This window comes from Cavia porcellus, unplaced genomic scaffold (assembly GCF_034190915.1).
Source record: "Cavia porcellus strain 051 isolate PalLab524CR breed Dunkin Hartley unplaced genomic scaffold, mCavPor4.1 scaffold_22, whole genome shotgun sequence".
NCBI lineage: Eukaryota > Metazoa > Chordata > Mammalia > Rodentia > Caviidae > Cavia > Cavia porcellus.
The window spans coordinates 27,518,586-27,540,525 of NW_026947505.1; the positions used below are offsets into that span (position 1 = coordinate 27,518,586).

The window sequence follows — 21,940 nt, forward strand, 5'->3', positions numbered from 1 at the left end:
GAATACACTATGCTCTAGGCTCTGGAAAGAACACATTCACTCGGGACTGCAGATTCTTACATGCCTATCATTTGTCAAAAGCAGTGCCATAACTCCATAACTCCAGAGAGCAGCTTTTGGAAAATGTGAGGCTTGGGAAGCTAAGAAGAAACATCTGAAAACAGTATAGACAGGAGACATAAACAAGAGATACAGTGTCCCTTAAAGGGACAGCACGTGGCCAGTACAGGAACCAGATCACGTTATAGGACTTGGGCACATGCTGGAACTCTGGGCCACGTAGCTCTACACACAGACCAAAGTGCTCTTTCGAAGGGGCCTTCTCAGCCATATAGCCATGGCTGCCTTTTGCCACCTCAGGGGACCCTTTTGAAGGAAAGAGACTCACTGGGGCAGTCAGGGAAGGGAGCCCTCTCCTTGATGTTCCCTAGGGTGACTTCCTCCTGCTTCTTAAACCTAGGAAGCTTCTGATTGAAAGAGGAAGCACCTAGAATCTAGGCTTCCTATAATCTGACCTCAGAGGCAACCACAAAAATCCAGGCTTCACTCTAACAGGGTGATAGAAGGCACAACAGGAGTCCAGGCAACACTTGACAATGCAAATACCATGAAGTAATTAGACATCTCCTGCAGGCTGAGAGGGGTTGGCTAATTATTTACACATACGGCTGTTTCTGTTGTTAACAGAAACTTCAAGTACCTGATCACCTATAGATATTTCTGGTTAAAGCAGTACAAGCCTCCACATAGGGGCCACCTGGCAGGTATCTATGAGTAGCCATAGATACCACAGGACCTGCAGGCAGCTGGTGGGTCTGAGCAGACACAGAAGACAGGAGAGCAGATGATCCACACTTGGGCTAACTACTGAGGTGGCCAAGGCACATCCCAAAACCTTTAGCACTTTGGACTATAAGTCTTAAATACTTCAAAATCACCACTGCCTACATTACTGACATTATACACATTACTGCCAGTGTTTCTAGGCCTGTGACCCCACCAATTAACAGTTATAAACTTTAACTCACTTATCATCTTTTTCATAAATATTTAATCCAAGGGCATCAACTCCAAGCCACAGGTCTGTTCCTTTCTTATTTTTGATCTCAAAATAATTGATTCCATACATCTCCAGGTCCTGAGCAATCTTCAGGTATTCCAGCATAGCATTATCTCTAAAGGGGAGGGAAAACACAGGCATAATTATAAGTAGTGCTCTACATCCCACATAAACTTCTGCCAGTATTAAAAATGAAGGCCAGTCATACAGGATAGGTGGACAGTACAGGAAAGCAAGATGCAGGGCAAGTGAATGCAGCTTGGCTGAGGGACCAAGGCTGCTTGGAAGCAGTGCTCCGAGGAGGTCTTTCCTGTCTTGGGCCCTGGCTGCTGACATACCCCACACTCTGAAAGACCTTACTGGTGATACTGGTTTCTGGGAAGGCAGATAGACCCAACCCTCCATTCTCTTCTGCACAATTAGAGCTCTCAAGGAGCTGCCCTCCTTATCAGCAGCCTCTGCTGCAGGCTTTGAGAATTTTCTCCTCACAAATGATGCTGAGGTCAGAGAAGAAACTCGGAAGCATAACATCGCTGAGGTCCAAATTGCAAAGGAAATCCTCAGCTGGTAAAGTACAGAGATGCTGCACAGGGCGGCTGCGTGGGTGTGTGGTTGTGATGGGACTTAAGGACAAGCCCAGAGTCAGAAAACCTGGTCCTTTCTCATATTTAACTGGATTAAAGCCACAAGTCCCTCTGTTCCTGTTCCCCTGTGCTTCTCTGACAGCCATACTTCTTACCTGGGATTTGCTGTTTTCATTTGTATATACTTTTTGAAGACTATGATCTTACAAGCAATGAGAAAACCAGCACCTCTTTGATGGAGGGATGAAAAATTTCCTGATGAACAAGACTCCCTCATCTCTCAAAATGAGTTTCAGACCCAGGACTTTATCACTAAAGAAGAGAGAACTTTTGAGGACCTGAAGGCTCAGAATAAACTGCTTTCCACAGGCAAAAACCACCTGGCCATGTTTCAACAATATCAGAAAGCCAAATTTCCCTTTCCAAGGAAGCCCAGCTTCCAGGATGGTGTTTGCCTGAGGTTGGCCACATTAAAAGTACTACCCAGACCCCTGAGAAGACAACCTGAATGGTCAGGAGATGATCCAGATTGGAGCTACCTAGGCAGCACTCACTTGAGCATCCCACGGTGTTCTGCATGCCACACCTGGATCCGGTCCTCCCACTGGTCTCTTGTGAGTTTGTGCTGGTCCATGACTCTGGATTGCAAGAGAAGGACACAATATTGTCACTTTCAAGGGCTCTGAGATGTGACCCATTAAGACTTCCCACCAACATTCAAACCCTGTCCTTTCAAATATAACCAAGTTTGTGTTCCTACTCTCCAGAATGCGTAACATTTTGAGAATTAACCTAAAGATTCAGCTTTTTGAACTTGACAAACCCAGCCCTACTGGAAAAATCTTAAAAGGTATTTCACAGGACCTTTTCTTCCAAAAAGGGTAATTTTTATGACCATTAATGAATAAGGGCAAACTGCCAAGGGCAGACATTATGCGCCAGAAAGAGCCAAGCAGATAGGACACAAGAAGCCTGGCTAGCAAGTGACCCTAGACATGCTGCCTGCCAGATTCCAGGAGGACAGTGTGCCACCCCTTGCTGTTCTTGGTTAATCATCAATGCCTTTGAAAACTGCTGGCTCTGTACATTCTGAAGCCTGGTGTACTTAAGAGTCCCCAGCTTCCTCTCAATCTATGACTTCTACCTCCCAAGGCCAGAGGCTGCTTACCAGGCACCAAGCACCCTCTGCTCACCTCTGTGGGATCAGCCGTTCAGAGCTGAGGTACCCAGACTTGTGCGCCTCCTTGTTGTAGTCTCCAAACTTGGCCTGCACGGCGTATGACCCCAGGAGCACAGCTGTCTCAGGGGGACAGTAGATCTCATCACTGAGAATACCGTCCTTCACCTGGAGGAAGAACAGCTTCTGCGTGATGTCCTGGATGAGCTCCTCAGACACATCTTCAGGATAGAACTTGGCCCGGAACTTGAACTGGAGGGGGTTCTCTTTCCTGACCTCTTGGGCAGACACCTGGGCAACAAAAGCCAGCTCTCATTACATACTTGGAAGCCATTTCCAGTCACTATCCCAAAACTAGGCTCCTGACCTACTTGACTCCAGCAGGCCTGTCCTCAGAAGGCAGTTGTCATGAAGCTATCTTTTAGTGTGTGAGACAAGCTCAGGAGAAGCCTAAGTCACTGACCTGCCACACTGACTGCCCCAACCTTCATTCCTAGGAGGGTGCTGTAAATCCCAGGGAGTTGATCTGGAAATGACCCCACTCCCAGCCCCAGTGATCTGCAGTCCTGGGATGTGTCCGTGGGCCTCAGTGCTACAAAACTTCCTCTATTATCACCCCCAACTTGTTATGGTGACAGGGCAGGGGGAGGGGAGAAGAGTGTTGAGAAGAAAAAAACAGTTTTTAGAGTTTGAATACAGTACATTCAGCTGATGGCCTCTCTTTAGAATTGTTAGTGGAATTACCCAATCTTTGGAGTTGGAAGATAATCTATCACAGGTCTAAACAAAACAATAAGAGGTTCTTACAACACAGGGTGATTCATAGTTTCTAAGATTAACAATCTCATTTAAAAAAAAACTAAGGTCAACTAAAAGCTGGGTAATCAACCATCTTCTGCTCCAGTGAGGCAGGGGTGAAGAAGAATGCCAGGATCTAATTCTCAACCTGTATCCCCATTTACTGGAAATCTGTAGTCTTTTTATCTATAAAAACTTTTCTATAAAAACTTTTATCTATAATCTTTTATCTATAAAAACTTAGGAAAAAAAAATCAAAAACCAACAAAGATTTCAGAGTTAAACTGCTCTGGTTTTAATAGTAGTGGAGTAGAGTAGACCAACACTCAATTAGTAATCTGTAAATAGTTAACTTTGACTTACCTTTTTATCAAGTTTCAACCAGGTAGAAAATCCTTTACTGTCCACATACTGGAGGCCAAAGTACCACACTTCCCGGAGGCCAATAGTCTTAACTACCTGCAAGAGAGGGAGAGAGAGAGAGGCCCAGTCATGAGAACCTTCCTCAAATGGACAATGGCTGTCGGCAGTCACCCACATGTCTAGCAGTCTCCAGCAGACTTGTGATGGCTGCCTGGTCAGTCAAATCCACTTTTTACTAACAGGCTACTAGAGCATTTTAATAGAAAGCCTAAGAGATTCTGGGTCATCTTTAAATCTTATACGCTCCCCACTTCCCCTGTACTGTAAGATGCTTTCCTGAGTAGGATCAAGTGAGCTGATGCCAGCACTGAGAACTGTGGGACCTATGGTCCCGCAGCAAAGGTGTGTCTGGGTTGGAAAGTGACTAACAGTACCTGACACGTCACCTGGTCCTCTCCTCTTTGGTGGAGGAATCTGACTAAGAAATATGTGATCAGCAGTCCACCAAGCTTTGGGTGATAAAGGTATGACAGTTAGGGGATACTTGGCTGTATAGATCCCAAGGAAGGTGGTGACTGACATTCTTTAAGCCCCCAGAAATGTGAAATTCTGATATAGTTAAGGTAGCTCCTCAACCCTAGATCACAGCAAGGAGTTCACATTTAAAATTCACCACATGAGAAAAAAAGTCTTATGGTACATCACAGCAAGAGCTCCATGTAGGCTCTCTCATGAGTATATTCAAAACAGAAAGGCAGGGACATATAGTTTTCAATTCTTCATATAAAACTCTTACATTAACATTTTCCATTATAGTTTCCATAATACTTCAGGAAAAAGACGACTAGAGCCACAAATCACATATGGGGCATTTGCTGAAAGTATAACTTGAAATTTCAAGTGAACATCTGGTCTAGGCCCATTTCCTCATCCACAGGAGGCCAAATGCTGCCTAATACTCTAGGAGCCTCAAAAGACTGGCTGAGGAGCCGAGGATGGCATCAAGGGCCTCATACATGCAAGGCAATCACTCTGCCCGTGAGTTACTCAGCCCAGTGTCCATATTAAATACCAAGACTGTCCTGCTTAGCTTTTCTTTAGGATGAATAATCCCCAAGATTCTTCATTGTGGGATGATATGAAGGAAATTAAGGCTCTCCCACAGCACTTTGTTCCCAGGTGCAGAGACTGATCTCCTGGTCCCCACAAACCAGCACCTTGTCACCTAATTCAGTCTTTCCATTTCACCCACCACAACCACAGCCTGAACTGGGGGTGGGGGGAGCTGGGAAGAACTTTCTGCACACCTGGGCTCCCTTCTCCATCATTCAGGCTTGCACTGACTGTCAGGGTTATTGCTCAGTCCTCTCCTGCATTGGCTATGATATGACAAATCACAGGGTCTGCAGTCATTTATGTAATCAAGCCAAGACCCCACACTCTCAGTAGAAATCCACCTCTGGTTGTCTTGACTTACTGCACATCTTTACTAGAGGAATCTCCTATTTCTTTTTTTTTTAATCAGTACCGGGGATCAAACTCACAACCCCATGCTTGCAAGGCAGGCACTTATGACGCTGAGCTAAATCCCCAGCCCCGAATCTCCTATTTCTAAGTGTCTTTATTTTAATGTCCTACCTCAGGATGACATGGCTTTCCCCAAATGGCACAGGAGAATTAACCTTATCCTCAGTGCATTCTAACCACCATCTCATAGTTCCTTCATACAAGAAAATCCCTCATTCCTAGAAGTGGCTCTCAAAGGCCTTTGCTTTACCTCCCACTAAGGAGCATACCAAGAAGCACCTCAATAAAAGCCTCCCACACCTCAGAGGGCTCGGATGGCAGGTTTCAGAAGGAAAAAGCAGGACATATCTGCTTCACTTGGCCTCAACCAATAGCTAGAATCCTCCTGATCCCCTCAGCATCCTCACCTCCAGGTGTCAAGGGCCTGGTGGATGTCCAGCTCCAGCTCTGCACCCTGCCTGCCTACTCATGGCAGCTGGCCCCAAAATGTTCTCCAGCAAACTAGAGCTGTGCACTGGAGCTCAGTGACAATTACACAATGGCATGAGTAGAGCTGAGGACAAGATGGGTGGGAAAAGGAAGACCACTGACCTCCAATGTCTTTCATATCTTTCCTCATCCAGCTGTATTTCAGTGCTGGGGAGCATGTGACCCCAGACCCAGCTTCCCACCAGACGTTTCTGTGTGTCTATAGCTTACTCTTTTGACTTTAGAGTTTCTGTCTCTGCTTTTAAAGTTTTTTTTCATAACTTTCTTGTTTTCTAATAAATGTACTTGGTGTTAAAAAAAAAATAACTTTCCTATTGATGTTAAAAAAAATAAAGTTTTGTTTGAGACCTCACCATTCATTTACAATGACTATGGCATCTAGGAGGGTAACCAAGGGTCATGTTTGCTGTATGCACAGCCAACACGAGAAGCCAGCACACTGCCCATGCTTGGGGCATGGCCACAGTACTCAGCCGGCTCTACTCAACTCACTCGGGGATTGTGTTTCAGGAGAAAACTTGTTTTTTAACCCTCAATGCAGTCTTACCCAGAGCAATGAGTGGGCGGTGCAGACTTAAAGTAACAACCTCAAAACAGTGACAGCAGTAATGATGCCCAGCTGCCCAGACCCCATTCGCCCCTGTGAGACTAGTCTGGCAAATTCTGGAACCGCTGCTAGGTGCAAAGCCACTGACATCACCAGGACAGAGATCATAAAGCCTGGGTGGAGCCACCTGGATTCTTTAAATGTAAGAAAATCCACCTCCTGAGTTTCCTCCATTACTAGCCCCTCATTTCAGGTTTGGTGTATGAGTGCAGAACACAGCTGCTGCCAGCAGGGCCTCTCAGGAAATTGAGCTCTTCAAGTGCCTTACAATTTACTTCTGGCCATGTGCTCCCTGGGATCCTTGCCCTCATGCAAAATTTAGCCCAGAGAAGTAGACCCTGTTCTCCAGAACTTGGAACATTTTCTAGAAAACTGTCAGGCATTCACAGTGGCTGCCTGTTCTTGGGTGTCTAGGGAGGTGCAGAGATGCAGATATACCTGTGCCGCCTTCTCCAGGATGGTATTTGCTGATGCAAGGGCACTGGCCACAGGCCTGCCAGATCCAAGCACCGTAAGGCTGCTCAGGTGTGTCCCTCATTACCACCCGAGTCCACTTAGTCCAAGAAGTTGGGCAGAGGAGCAAGATGGAGGCAGGGAAGGAAGGACTATTTTCTATGAAGCACCACACCATTTCCCTCATATAAAATATGCTGGGAAAACTACTTAATAAGATGACCATTTTGGCCTGGTGGAGCTGACTATTAAGTGTTAAGAAACAACAAAAGACACAGTGGAGAAAGAAAGAAACTGGAAGACCACAGAGCCCAGTCATCTGGAGCCCAGGACCCAGGTGTCTGAAAGTCTTCACCAGGCCCAGGTCATGGTGCTCACATTAGCAAAGCTGATTTTGTCTCAATCACAGGGAGGTTTTAAAATAAAGCAGGACAGCCAGGCACGGTGCTGTATGTCTGTAATCTTAGTACTCAGGAGGCTGAGGCAGAGGATCACTATGAGGTTAAGGCCAGCCTGGGCTACATAGTGAATTCAAGGCCAGCCTGGACTACCGGGCGAGAACCAGTAAGAAAAAAAAAAAAAAAAGCAGGACAGCTATCTACAGCCTCTGTCATTTGTGCAGCCTAGAAGAACAGGTTTTTTTCTTTTTTTTTTTTAATGAATTGTGGGGTGACTATATAAAAATTCAGTGTTGTTATATCGTTTTATTGGAAGACAGCCATGTCCTTCATCCATGGGTATACAGCTGCTTTCAATACTATGATGGCAAGGCTTAATAGTTATGGCAGAGGGTAGGTGGCCTGCATGCTGAAAATATTGGCTACCTAGCGTCTATATGAAGTTTGCCGACCTGTGACATAAATCTAAAAAACAATGCCACATAATAGCTTGTCACCCACTTTGGGGAAAACACTGAACCATTTAGATAAGAGTGTATTTGGAATAGCAGTTTATTAGGGAAAAACACATAAATAGTATCACCAGTAAATACTGTACACAAATTTCTTGACTTTTAAGGTGTTTTATAATGGTGTCATGAGATAATACAGTTCTTTTACCTTTTTCAAAGATCCTTTTTGTCTGTTACCTTTAGTGAGCAAACCAAGGTAATTCACTGTAACAAAATGATTTGGATGTTGCAAAAAAATTTTTCTACATAGTAATTCTCTCTCAAGGTTAGAGACCAACCTGATCAAAAAGCTGCTTTCCAGTGGTATTTGGCTGGATGGCGAACTCCAGCTCTGCATCCATGGTGGTAACTCGGACGTTGATCTGAAACAACAAACACTTAACTGAGAGTTCTTTTCTCTTGATGTTCTCCAAGCATTCCACAGAACTCAAAGTCACCTGGCAGTGTTACAGTGGTATATTCTTCAACATCTGTTGTCACACAGATCACAAACACACAACACACACCCTGACCATGAACAGCCAAGACCACGGTCTCAGCAAGTGCAGAGGGTGGGTTCACATGCATGGGCGTGATGCTTTAATAAAGTGCAGTCCCGCTTCCGGCCAAGTGGCATTTCTAAAACCTACTGTTAATCTATTTTTCCACACACCCGCTATGGCCCTGAGTGAGGTAGGCAGCTCCTGGGGCACCAGGCAATAAGTAGAGGACAGAAGAAGTCAAGTACCACAAGGTTTGGGCAACGTTAGAAAACGCATGATACCGAAGTGGTGAAATGACTGGAGACACAAAGAGGACAGAATACTACATGGCTATTTAAAATAGCCAATTATGTAGAGAGCAGAAACAGAAAAACTATAATTAAAAATGTGACATGGAAAATGGCAGCATCAGTGTGATAAAATCAAAGGGAACTCAGGTGGTCCAGGTGATAGAAGAGCCTTAAAAATGTTTCTAATGTTGCCACACAGTTGTTTACAAGGAAAAAAAGAAGACTGACTTCAAGGCAGAAAACCCAGATTACTGAGGCACATAACAGGTGCAGACAGTGTGTGCAAGTATTGGCCCACACAGGTCTTGACATCCAACCACAGCACCCCATGTGAAACACTTGCCAAATGTTACTTCCTTCTTCTGGGACAGTTTTGTTTTTGGTACTCGGGATCAAATCCAAGGCCATTGTACTGGGCTACTTTTTTTTTTAATTTTGAGACAGGGTCTGGATAAGTTGCAAGGGCTAGGCTCAAACTTGGGATACTCCTGCCTCAGCTTGCAGGGTACTGGGATTACAGTATGTGCCTCCATGCCTGGTCTTTATGAAGCATTCTCCCCTTAATAACATAAAGGACTTTGATAAGTGAAAGACACTCTGACAAATATCCATCATCCCTTAAAGGTTCACTGGCTGGCATTACTAGGATAGAGAAATGAGGAACAGTTTCTCCATGTTTAAAAAAAAAAAATTGTGCCCAAATCCACAAGTTAAAGAATTAAGATTTACTAAAAAGATTAATCACATTTTAAAGTCTTTAATCATACTGAAATAGCAAACCCCAAGTTTCTTTCATTTCCTGCTGGCTACAGTGTACTCTTCAAAAAAAAATCTAAATTGGCTTTATAAAGCACTAAATAATGCAATCTCTCTTTCACATCTTTCAATTAGGGTTCTGAGAGCATGTATTAGAGATGAGAAAACCAGTGCCAAAGTTCAATATTCCAACAAAAAGCACAGCTCTAAATCACATACACTGAAGCCAACAATGACACACCATGCTCTGCATTCAAGCAGACAGAAGAGGGTGACAAAACAGGGCTTGCTTTTCTTCCTCTGCTAGTTACCCATTCAGAAACCCAATCACCAGGTCAACGGGATCTACAGCAGCTACCTGGTGAGATAAATGGAAAAGGCAAGATTCTATGCGAAAGAAAGTTTGGACTAAATTTTGAACATTTCTTAAATCAGACACACATTTAAATATCACAGTTTCTCTTGTGTAAGAAAGTGGACCAAAATGTAAATACATACTGGGAAATGGGAAGAAAATGTTCAAATGAGAAGGGGAACATGGCAGGGTAGAGGGGAGGTTGGGACAAAGGAAAAGAAAAAAGAATAAAAGGGGCTGGGGATTTAGCCTGCCTTGCAAGCAGGCAATCGTGAGTTCGATCCCTGGTACCGATAAAAAGGAAAAAGACCAAAAAAAAAAAAAAAAAAGAAAAAAGAATAAAAGAAAAAAATGAAAACAAAGCTTTTGAAAACAAAGAAGAGAGGTGGAGTTGCAGGGAGGAGAGGGGAATGGAAAAAAAGAATCAAAAAACATGTACAGGTACAAATTGCCTATATTAAAGTTATCATTTATGGATATCCAAAATGTATCCCCACAAAATGAAATTTAAAAATTTTTAAATTTTGACCATCTCTAAGGAGAAAATGTCATTTGAAACTAAAGCTAGTAATTCCCATTCTAAAAAAGTGGTATTAACCAGTTCACAAACAGAAGTACAGTAAGAGGTGCTGCTCTAAGAGACAGGTGAATAAGCACTGTCACAATGGTTAGCACCTAAGATGCTTTGAGACGATGGGTGAGGGGTGTGACTTTATCAGCCCTGACCCTCTGGAGTTTCCTGGAGAGGGTGCTACTGGTGCCACGGACAGCACAAGTGATCATTCTGCCAGACTATGCCGAGCACTGTGTATCCCTGGGCCTACTACTAAGCCCAGGTATCCCCGGTCACTGAACTCCTGCAAGCATCCTTCCCCTACCACATACACTTGCCTCAGGCAATATGGGGCAAGAAGGGCTCCCCTGTCCATTCTGTGGGACCAAGGCATGGTACTACTTATGTATAGAGTATTATGCAGTTCTATATTTAGAACTATTAAGACTTTGTTTTATAAATCGTTTAATAATATGATACAGGGGCTAGGAGTTTAGCTCAGCAGCATAAGGTGCCTGCTTGGCAAACACGAGGTTATTAAGTTTGCTCCCCGGTACACACACAAAAAAAAAACTTCATAAACTTTCATCAAAATTTAAAGTGAGACATTCATTGGAATAACAGGATTATTTACACATATTCTGAGGTTTGAAAGAAATTCTGACTTCCTCAATTAATTAGAGACACTTAAACACCAACTTTCGTTTTCATTATCTTCGTGTTGCATTTTCATGAAAAAACAGTTGCTGGATGTAGGCTGGTCCTTGTAGAATTTTTTTTAAAGACAGGGTCTCATTAGATAGTTAAGGCTAGCTTTTGAACTCACCATGTAGCCCAGGTTGGCCTAGAACTCATAGTGATCCTCTCACCTCAGCCTTGCCTGGGTGGTTACTGTAATTTTTAACTGCCACAAAAATAAAATGTGACTGTATGAGGATGGCCCCACAAAAACCTGAAGTCTACAAGATCAAACATTATCGCCACACAAACACTAGAGGAGAAGAATGCCTGGCTTGCAATTTTTCTTGTCTTGGTTAATTCTTCTTTCACACACCTTTGTCAGTATTGAAGGCAGCATAATCACACACCTATGTGTATCGTACGGAGTAAGTCACTTAAAATCTATCCCCATCCCCACTAGGTGTGGTGGCTGAAGCCTGTAATCCCAGCACTCCAAGAGACTGAGGCAGAAGGATTGATTGCTGAGAGTTTGAGGCCAGCCTGGGCCACAGTGAGATCTCGATTCGAAAAAACCAAAGCCAAATCAAATCAAATCTACCTCCCCCAAAGGGCAGTATTTATCTCAGGCTTGCCAAAATACTAGGAAAATGTCTTTCCTTATGTGTTAGGAACAGGTAGGGGTGATTAAAGTTTAATTTTGTGCCCACACACATGCATAGCCAGGCTGGTAATAGTGTGGATAATCACAGTTCGTGTGTTCTTTTCCAAATGCTGTTCCACTTAAGACCAAGGCACAAAGTCTTACTTATTTAGAGTTCTAAAATATTAAAACATAAGGAAGCAGGCACTATTCTTTACTATTTACTATTTTTACTTTACTTTTTACTACTTTTACTATTTTTACTGTGAACTTGTATATAAATTTAGATTAAGTGGCACTCACAGATGAACACAACTGGAGTCTTTTCTCAGCTATGTAGTGTGTAAGGATTTTAGAAGGGCTGGGGATTTAGCTGAGTGGCATAAGCGCCTGCCTGGCAAGCTTAAGGTCGTGAGTTCAATCCCCAATACTACAATATGATGCCTTGCCTTGGATACAAGCCAGAAACACTTGGTATTGAAGATGCCTGAACCCTTCAAAGTGAGGCTCTAACGAAATAATCTGGGGAGGGGGTATGGATCCAAACTTAAATGAGTTGATTTTTATTTCAGTAAAAAAGGTTTTCCATCTGTTATTAAAATACTAGTGTATGCTTAAAGAGTAATGCCTAAAGACAGAGGAACTTAATTTTACCAAAAAAAAAAACCTGGCCAGCAAAACTGTTTTTCTAAAAAATGAAAACCTAGCTTAACAGGTATTCATCCCAGACCACTTAACTATATAAAGCAGTATCATTTAAAATATTTAACCCATAAATCTCTGCCTTAATGGGAACCTAACTAATACCAACTCTTGTCTATTCTTCCCCTCATAAATCTTTTACAAACCTTGTGTTTGTTGCTCTTACCCTCCGTTAGCCTGGCTCACACTAGGAGCCGATGGGTATTACAGCTTTACTCCAATGTGCACAGGTCCAGGCCCCGTTAGTGGCACCTCCCAGGCCCCAGGGCTCAGTCAGTCTACAAACCCTGACCAACACCAGACAGTTTGGGGCAGCTGTGGCACTGTGAGCACACAGCACTTCCCACTACTCCACCCCGAAGTACTTTACCAAGAGCACAGCTAGCATATACCACAGTGGTTACAATATCCTCAGCTGCTTTGCAAACATGGGTTTCTGGCCCTTAGCCCAGGGATCTGTGTTTCTTAAAGAGTCACTCAAGTGTTTTTGAGCATAGGCCAGACCTGGGGGTCAGTGGAAAGCAGAAAAAATATAGGAGCAAGAAGGCCTGGGTTCAAGAACTGGGTGTCTACACCCTACTGAGGACCCTCAAGTAGTGAATTCCTTGCCCCTGGACCTCGTCCACTTACTCTGAATGGAAGGTGTAGACTTGCTCTTTGGGGTCTGCAGTGCTATCGGTCCATCCAGAGGCACATGTCACATGTGCACCTGAGTGTGCTCAGATGGCTGGGGCTGCCTGCACGTAGCATGGGATGGCCCATGACACTGCTTGACCATGAGGAGGAAAACAACACTAGAGTGCCAGGAGAAGCTGGCCATGGAAGGTTTTCCTGTACAAAGTAGAGCTTGCAGCTGTTCCTGCTTTTTTCTGAAAGGAGAACTGTCCTTTTCAGGGAGATTCACAACAGCACAGGCTCCAACGCCACCCACAAGAAAGACCGGAAACTCTTACCTGGTTTAATTCTGGTTTAATAAACTGAGTAACAGCCTACCCTGTTAAAGCAGATTAACCCAGTATCCTTGTTGCTTGTCCCTCAAGCACTGGTCTGTGGGACCTGCAAGCCAATCCCTGCCGCTCCCCCACTTGTAAAATAGAGTGATTGGAAAGCATTCCGCTGAGAGGGATCTCCCCACCCTTAATAACTATCTTGTGTGGCTTCTGACACTATTCAACTCAGTGGCTGGGTTGTTCTCTGGAAATGACTCAGCTTTTAAAGAGAAAGGGGATATATGGCGGGTGGGGCCATGTTTTAAGATTGCCCAAGTCTCGAGTAAATTTTTTTCTTGATTTAACTAAAAGGCTTCTTTGGTTTTTTGCTACCCTGCTATACAGTCAAATCCTAGGATCAACGTGTCTAGACTTTCCTGTTCCCTCATAAAAGCTTTTCCAAGAAGCATCTCCAAGAATCAGTTAAGAATACATTTTCCTTTCCTATTTAATTATCAAAAATGCCTTTTAAGAGTTTGAGAAATAGGGGCTGGGGATTTAGCTCAGCGGCATAAGAACCTGCCTTGCAAGCAGGCGGTGGTGAGTTCGATCCCCAGTAATGATAAAAAAAAAAAAAGTTTGAGAAATAAAGAGACTGAACCAACAATGAAATAATTCTAACACATGTATAATTACTTAATTTTGGGATGTCAAGTTATCACCCAGCTGTTTCCCTCTAAATCTGGCTATGCAAGTTCTCCTTTGAGAAGTGTCATTCTCCCTCTCCCAAAGTCCTCAAACTCAGTTCAGATTATCTCTCATTCACACTTTTTCCATAGGAAGTGCAAACTACAATAAAATCAGAGACAGGAAGGAGAAATCAAGACCAAAAACTCACAGGCAACTGACTCAGACTCCTTGGAGAGCTGATTTAATTATAGGAGCTAAAACACTGTGGGGTTCGAAGGGGGGTTTTCTTATATAGTCAAGAATCAGGAAAGCTATTTAAAATAGAAAGGCAAATTCAACTGCCAGTGTTTAAATGTTTGAATTTCAGGCAGTGGATTCAGTGAAAACAGATTAATCCCTACCTTATCATCCACTCAAAACAGTCTGACCAATGAGCCAATCACCCCAAGATTACAATGAGTCTGACCCTTTGTAGCGCTGTAAAGCATCATAGCTGTAAAACAGCATTCCAACCTTCTTCCAAAGGTGCCACTTCAGCGACTTTTAACAGCTCTCAAATATTTGGATAAGGCCTTCCAAATGATTAGAAAAGCTCTGATAGGAAGTGAATACAGTAAGGTTCTCCCACAGAAGGGAGGAGGCTCACAACTGATGACAGATGAGTAACAAAAATGTCTTCAATGTGGTTTTGGCCCATCTAATTAAAAAATTCTAGACAGTACTATATTTTGATTTGCACACTGTAAAAGGTGAACATTTGAAATACACAATCCAGTGGTGTTTAGTACATACAATAATGCATCCAATATTTGCCAACTAGTTTTAGAGTACTCACCACTCCCAAAAGAAACCCTGTGCCCATTAGCAGTCATCTTTCACTTTCCTTTTATTTTATTTTTTTGGTACTGGGCATTGAACTCATGATCTCGAGTTTGCCAAGCAGGCACTTAAACTGCTGAGCTAAACCTCTGATCCCCACTTTCACTATTCTTAATCCACCAACCATTTCAAAAACTTGTTCAACTCTATGGATTTGCCCATTCTGGAAACTACAACAGATAGGATCTTTCACTATATGTTCTTTGTGACTAGCTTCTGTCACTTAGCATGTTTTCAAGATTCACCCCTGCAGCAAAACTTCGTTTCTTTTTTACTGTGAAGTAATATCCCACTGTATGGCTGCATCATTTTTGTCTATTCATGCCTCAGCTGAAGGACACCAAGTTAAGCATTTCATTAATTTGATTCTCATTCTTTAATGACCGCAAACAGACAGTAGCTGAAAAATGTCGAACTAGACTATGTTGGGACAATTTAGTAAGATTTAAAAGCATCTTTAGTGGAAAACAAAAATGAAAGAAAAATGAGATTAAGAAAACCTGGACATATAAGTGTCCTTCTTTGGTCTTTGTTTTTGTAGTAATGGGATTTTAGATTTTAGGGGGGGATGTTTTTAAATTGAGACAGGGTCTTTCTAAACTGCCCAGGTAGGGCGTCAAATTTGCAATCTTCATGCCTTGGCCTACCAGAGTACTACAATCACTGGTGTGTCACCAATGCCCAGCCTGTTTTAAAGCTCTAAGTGACAACAGTCTACTGGAGGGTGGGGGCGGCAGAGTACCCACTGCCAACCAACTGACATGTACACAGTGGCCTGTCAGTCACTGCAAGTCAGGCTGGCCTCAAACTTGTGCAGTCTTTTTGCCTCAGTGCTGGGATTACAGGTATGAGCCAGCAGGCCTGGCTAAATGGTGGTCCTTAAAACATTTTTCATACAGTGGAGTGAAGCTCATGCACATACCAGTTACAACATTTTCCTGATACTGTGCTTGGCACAGAAATGTGCACCACTTGTCCACTGAGTCAACTCTCCTCTAAGTCTTGCTCATAGTGGAAGCCATATGTCACCAAGCACTCAAAGGCAGGCCAGGCCACAGGAAATTCCAGTGACACACATTCAAATTTAGCTCTACAGCCAGACTTCCTAAGTGTTCTTGATATGCAGAGAAGACAGACGTAACAGGATAAAATAAAAACATGGCAAACCTGCAGGCCAATGGATGAGATGAACACACTGTTACTCCTTTCTACCAGGCTCCTTGTATGAGTTATACCAGACCATCATCTCATACTGCCTTCTCTTTAAGGTTAAAGATAACCAAAAAAACAAAACAAATAAACAACAACAAAAACCATGATGAAACTAGGTGTGATAGTACATACCCCTGTAATCTCAGCTTCTTGGCAGGAGGACTGCCAAATGTTCAAAACTAGCCTGGGCTACACAGGTCAAGGACAGTGTGAAATGCAAGGTGAGACCCTGTTTCAAAAAAAAAAAGGTGGGGATACAGCTCGGTGGTTAAGAGAATTTTTCTAGCATGTGTAAGACCCTGGCTTCCAGACCCTTAGCACCAGAGGGAAGAGAGAGAAGCCCATACATATGCAGAAAGTTTCTTGAGGCTGGAAGTGTGGCTCGGTGCAAGAGCTCTTGCCTTCCATGCACAAGGCTCTGGGTTCAATTCCCAGCACCATTATTTAAAAAAAAAATCATCTTGATCAATGGGTTTAAGAGAACTGTCAGACCAAGAGCAGGCCAGTTTTGAAAAAGCTACCAGGCAAATCAGTAAAATGTCCATGTACACCAACCAACAAACACATGGGTGGACAGACACACACTCTATATATATTAGTCTTTTATTACCTAAGTAATAATAATAAAATTATCAAAAGTCATAGCTGACAAGAGTCTGCTGTTAACTCTGATAATCACTAGACAGCACCCCCAGGGGCTGAAGTGCTGGCCTACACAGTTCAGCTGTCCCTTCACCTACCTAGGAACCACAAGTGGTGTTACACTTCCCAGAAATAGGGACCTTGTGGCCAGCATCAGCTGCTCTTGGACTTCCTGTGACCACAGTAAATCCACAGGCCTTCACTGTGGATGCTGTCCTTGCGACAGTGATTCTTCCCAGCAGAAACTTAATTAGCCAGAGAATTCAAATTTGCCTCAGACAGGAACCAGGATGACTAAAACACCATCACCCACATTACTGCCTTCCCTGCAGCAGCCTCCTTCCTGAGCAAGGTGTGAAAAGCACTCTGGTTAGTATTTGCCCAAGTGCTAATCACTGAGAAATGTAAGGTCACAACCTCAGAGGGCAAAGTCAAAGGAACCAACTTCTTTTCCTCAAAATTTAAATAACTGAACCTAGTTTTTGGGTTCAGTTTAGCCGAGTACTTAGTTTCAGGAAATGTGACCCTCAATTTTAACTCAACATAAAGAGACTTTAAATACTCATTGTTTCCAATTTTAACTGCAAGTCTGGCAGAAAGGGGAAAAAAGAATTAAAATGGGTTATATACCTGTACCACTCCCTGGGATGAATGTACTCATGTACTGCAAACAGGTACTAATACAAATTTAAAAAGATGTAGGGAGACTCTAAAAGAAAAATGTAAAGATTACCACAACCATACAGTTTTGATAGGAAAGCTTTATGATATTGTTCTGCTCATAATTGTTACTTATAATTATTATAGTTTCATTCTGGAACACTTACCCATACATTTCATGTCCCTACCATGGGCCAACCAGCCTGTCCGGTTTCCTGGGGACCAAGGCAGGTGGGCCCAAGCCTTGGTGACTCTCCTGTCATGATGGAGGTGACACTGGCCTCATTTCAGAGATGCCAAGAGCACTTCAGAAGAACTTCTGGATTCACTTTAAAGATAAAAATTCAACCCCACACCCCTCACTTCTTTCCAGACTTTTCTCACTATTCCCTCTCAACCATTTGGTTAAGTTTAAAGCAGAAATACAAAATTCTTAATACATATTAAGACATTAGCAGCCATTAACACACAGAAGCTGAGTCTTCTAGTAACTTTTGCACAGGTTATCTACATTGGTATATTTGTATTTATATAGATTTTAAGAACTAAAACAGTGACAAAGTATGTTTTGTAGGGTAACTAAATGAGTATTGTTTGGCATGAAGTTATCCTTTCTAACCACCTTTTTTTGGGCACATGATTTTGCTAAGTTGCCCAGTCTTGAATGTGTGACACCTCAGATCCTCCTGCCTCAGCCTCCCAAGTAGCTAGCATTACAATAGATACCACCATGCCCAGACTGACAATCTTTTTCAAATGGTTGAAGAAAAAGAAGGTTTTTATGCAGGAAGGTTTAAGTGATTTTCTCAAATTCTGATAATCAAAAATACTGATATTAGTATAGGTCTTAGATGGTATCACTAAAGTTAGAAGTCCATTATTTGAATCGCAAAGTTTGTATTTCTAAATTCTAGGGTGAAAATTATATGAAACTCTCTTTTCTCCTTAAAGACAGCCTATAGGGCAATCTATCCCACAACTTCAAGAATATGTAATGAAATCTCAAATCTTAAATAGCTCCTTTTCTGCCTGAGTGTAAGCCACTTCCTGCCCCCAGACTCACTTCCTGTCATGCTTAGGCTGCTTAACAAACACAAAGCAGACAAACCAGTCCTATTTGTACTCTTATGATCACAGAAAATCATGACCTCAGAACCAGAAGAGAACTTTCTGAGCAGTCACTTAAACAGAGGGTCACTTTCCTCTACTTCAAAACTGAGCTGGAACAGTTTGTTCAGAGCTCTCCCTGCTGGGCTGCACCACCCCTCCGGGGTGCTAGGCCTGTGCACACCCTCCGATCCGCTAAAGGTCTGTGAAAATGCTGCTCCTGTACTCTGTGCTACCTGCTCAGCTGCAAGATGCTTCTTTTTGTGGCTATCCATGAGTAGTCAGGATCAACTTCTTCCATCCTGGGAATGGCATCAGTCATGCGGACAAATTTAACAGGAGAACTAAACCGCAATTATTGGGCATCACTCTACATAGGAAAGGGGAAGGAAATAATCAAAGGATGGTGTATTCTGCAGATTATCCTTTAAAGAAACACAATCTACGTTCTTCTCTACTCCTCACCCTAAAAGCAGGCAAAGTAAGTTCTCATTCAAGGTCATTTCTCTTCATCTAATAAACTCGGGAAACTTTAATTCTGTAAGTGATTTCAGTTTTCCTAGACGTGTCACACATATTTCAGCACCAATCCAGCTCACTGAAATGTGCAGTTAACTATACACATACACTCAGGAGCTTGTAAAAGACAAAAACAAGAGATAAGCCAAGACAGTTACTACATGCTGCAATGGTTTTTAACCTAGACTCACAAAATGTAGGAAACCAAATTCATTATCCACCTGGAATGCATTGTTTTCTTTGTAAATTTAGAAGTCTGTGAAGAGTTTTCCCCTTTTAATCAAGTTAAGGTAGGGGAAAGCTGGGAAACATTAAAAATGTCAAAACAACATAATTCTTTTGCTAAGCTGTTATTTTGGGGAAAGACATAAAATAAGCCAAACTTACAACATCTAGGGCTATTTCTCAGACAAATTCTGCCCCTCATTTAAATCACATGAACAAGCTGGGTGTGGTGGGGCACACCTGTAAGCCCAGCACTTGGGAGGCTGAGGCAGGAGGAATATAAGTTTGAGCCTAGCTTGCAATTTAGGCCTGGGCTATAGCTCAATGCAAAGGACCCAAGTTCAATCCCCAATATTATTATCAAAAAAGAAAAAGACAAGTCTTGTTCCCAGCTGTGTCCCTGGACCTTCTTCCCTTAAAAGTACACAGTACTATTAAAATAGCTGGTAGCCAACAGTTTTATGTGTTTTCATGTCAACTGCAATTTTTAAATGTGCATGGGGGGGGGTGATGGCCCAGGTCAACTTTTCAGTTGATCTGTTCAAACTCTATAATGTATCTAGAGTCTCATTTTAACACTATTTCTACACTGCCTTGTCTGGCCAGATTCTTAATAAGATGCCATGCTCTTCCCATCCTACCTCCTTAAAGACTCACTTAAAAGTCTCACGCTATGAACAATGTATCAAGTACGCAAATATCTCAGCACCCAGATGCAGATGCAACACCCTTCATTATGTAACTCAGGCAATGCAGCACCCTAATGAGAACACATTAGAATGCAACATAGTTGTCACTGAGACCCATTCCAACCTAGTACTTATACTCTAAGACTTCACCCAGTGATTTGTGGTTCAAGTTTCTCTTAAGAAACATAAGGAGCAAGACTGAATCTCCTTCCAAGACACACAGTACAAGAAACCTAGACAGCCAGCAATGGAGCAACAGCCAAACACTAACAAAACAGTCAGCTCCCTGAGCCACAACACCTGAGCAACGAGGGGTGCATTTAAGGCAGCCTGGCAGGTGATGAAGGACTTTCATCAAATCTACCAAGAGCACAAACAAGGTCTTGGAGAAAGATCATTGTGGCTCCTTGTTCAACACTGGTATGATTTACTGCAAAACCAGAACACATCACATTCTGCCCAATCACAAGTCACTCTGTGCAACAAGTTTAACTCTTCACCCAATAGTGAAAGAATAAAAAATAACTGTACCTCTTGGCAAATCCTGCATGTAGTCCTCCTACTGCTTCTGAACATTATATATTAGTCTCTCCCACTACAACATAAGCTTTTGAAACCAAGTCTTCCTCTGGGGAGGGCCTGAGGAAGGTCTGTTCCTTTAGACTCCAGACAAGGCTACTTTATTTAGACCTATGCCTGCTTTCCTGGGCCTCTGGCCATAGGGTCAGGGTAGGTCAGTGTGCATTTAAGGAGGAAATGCACATCTGGTGAAATTACTTCTGCCATCATTTGCTGTGACTGTGGGGAGGAGGCAATTCCTTTAAAGGCCCTTATATTCACCAAGGTATTCCTAGGACCTAAAAATCGGACTCAGGAGGTATTCTATATATTGGACACTCTTCACTGTAGGAGCAAAAGGGTAAAAAGTAAAGATTATTTACTGCATTATTTTGTTAAGACTATCAAGTCAGAGGGAAAAGAATGACCATCATGGGATGGAAAAGCTTTTAATCAGATTAGAACTCAGCAGTTACAAGCTGAATACAACCTTTCCCGACCAGTCCCAGGTGCTTCCTATGGTCACACCAGCTGTCACAGGTGGGCAGGCAGGGTCTTGTTTGCAGGTGTGCAGGCAGAGGGAGCTGAAGCAACCTGCCGGAGTGTGTCCACTGTGAGACAGGCATACTTACCTACGTGGTTAACCCCTACTTATCTGCCAACAAAGCAAGAACTTGAAGTTTGCTCTACTTGTAATAGATAATGATGCTCATTTTTTGGAAACCACCTTGCCTATGGCTTTGCAGTCAGGAAGGCCAGGGCTCCAATAAACAAGTGTGAACATGGCTATAGGGAAGAGAAACTCTGTGTAGTGTAAAATCTAGCAAACAGTGGAATGGTGATGGAAGGGCCTAAATCTGGAGTTGAATTATGATACTGCTGCCAGGCATGGGTATGCGCACCCTTAATCCCAGTACTCAAGAGGCTGAGGCAGGAGGATCACCAAGAGTTTGAGGCCATCCTGGGCTACATAGTGAGTTCAAGGTTACTCTGGACTACATAGCAAGTCCCTGCCTAAAAAACAAAAACAAAACAAAAAAAGAATTATGACACTGCTATAGTCCAAAATTCACACAGTTTTCATGATTAAGGAGGCAATTCACTGATAGACACTGTCTTTCCAACTCAAGTGTCAGGTACAAATTGCTTTCTTTTAGCATACGCCAGAAATCTGTCATTACATGATGGCTTAAGGAGTATGATACAAGATACTGCCACTTTCTCTTCTAAACAAAGAACTGACAAAAACACCACCCTTGTTTAAAATACCTCAGCACCATACTTGCTCCTTGGTGACAGTTTTTACGTAGATGTCCCTACTCAAGGGCTATGATGCACTTCATACTGGCTCGCAAAACATATTCTTTGAGACTTAAAAAAAAAAAAAAAAATTGGAACCAATA

General features: G+C 42.8%; 1 protein-coding gene across 3 annotated transcripts in view; it reads right to left on the reverse strand.

Moving 5' to 3' along the window:
• Positions 1-21,940, reverse strand: part of Ezr (ezrin) — a 43,958-nt gene that overhangs the window by 14,484 nt on the left and 7,534 nt on the right. The window contains exons 1-6 of one of the 3 annotated variants that reach the window (XM_063232964.1): positions 9,738-9,764; positions 8,247-8,330; positions 3,983-4,078; positions 2,838-3,112; positions 2,199-2,282; positions 1,029-1,175 (exon numbers count right to left, since the gene is read on the reverse strand). In XM_063232964.1, coding sequence (XP_063089034.1) covers positions 1,029-1,175; positions 2,199-2,282; positions 2,838-3,112; positions 3,983-4,078; positions 8,247-8,330; positions 9,738-9,749 — 698 coding nt within the window. In that variant the 5' untranslated portion in view covers positions 9,750-9,764. Of the gene's footprint in view, positions 1-1,028; positions 1,176-2,198; positions 2,283-2,837; positions 3,113-3,982; positions 4,079-8,246; positions 8,331-9,737; positions 9,765-21,940 lie in introns of those variants that run through there. The other 2 variants (XM_003468445.5, XM_005003135.3) reach the window with 2 other exon arrangements.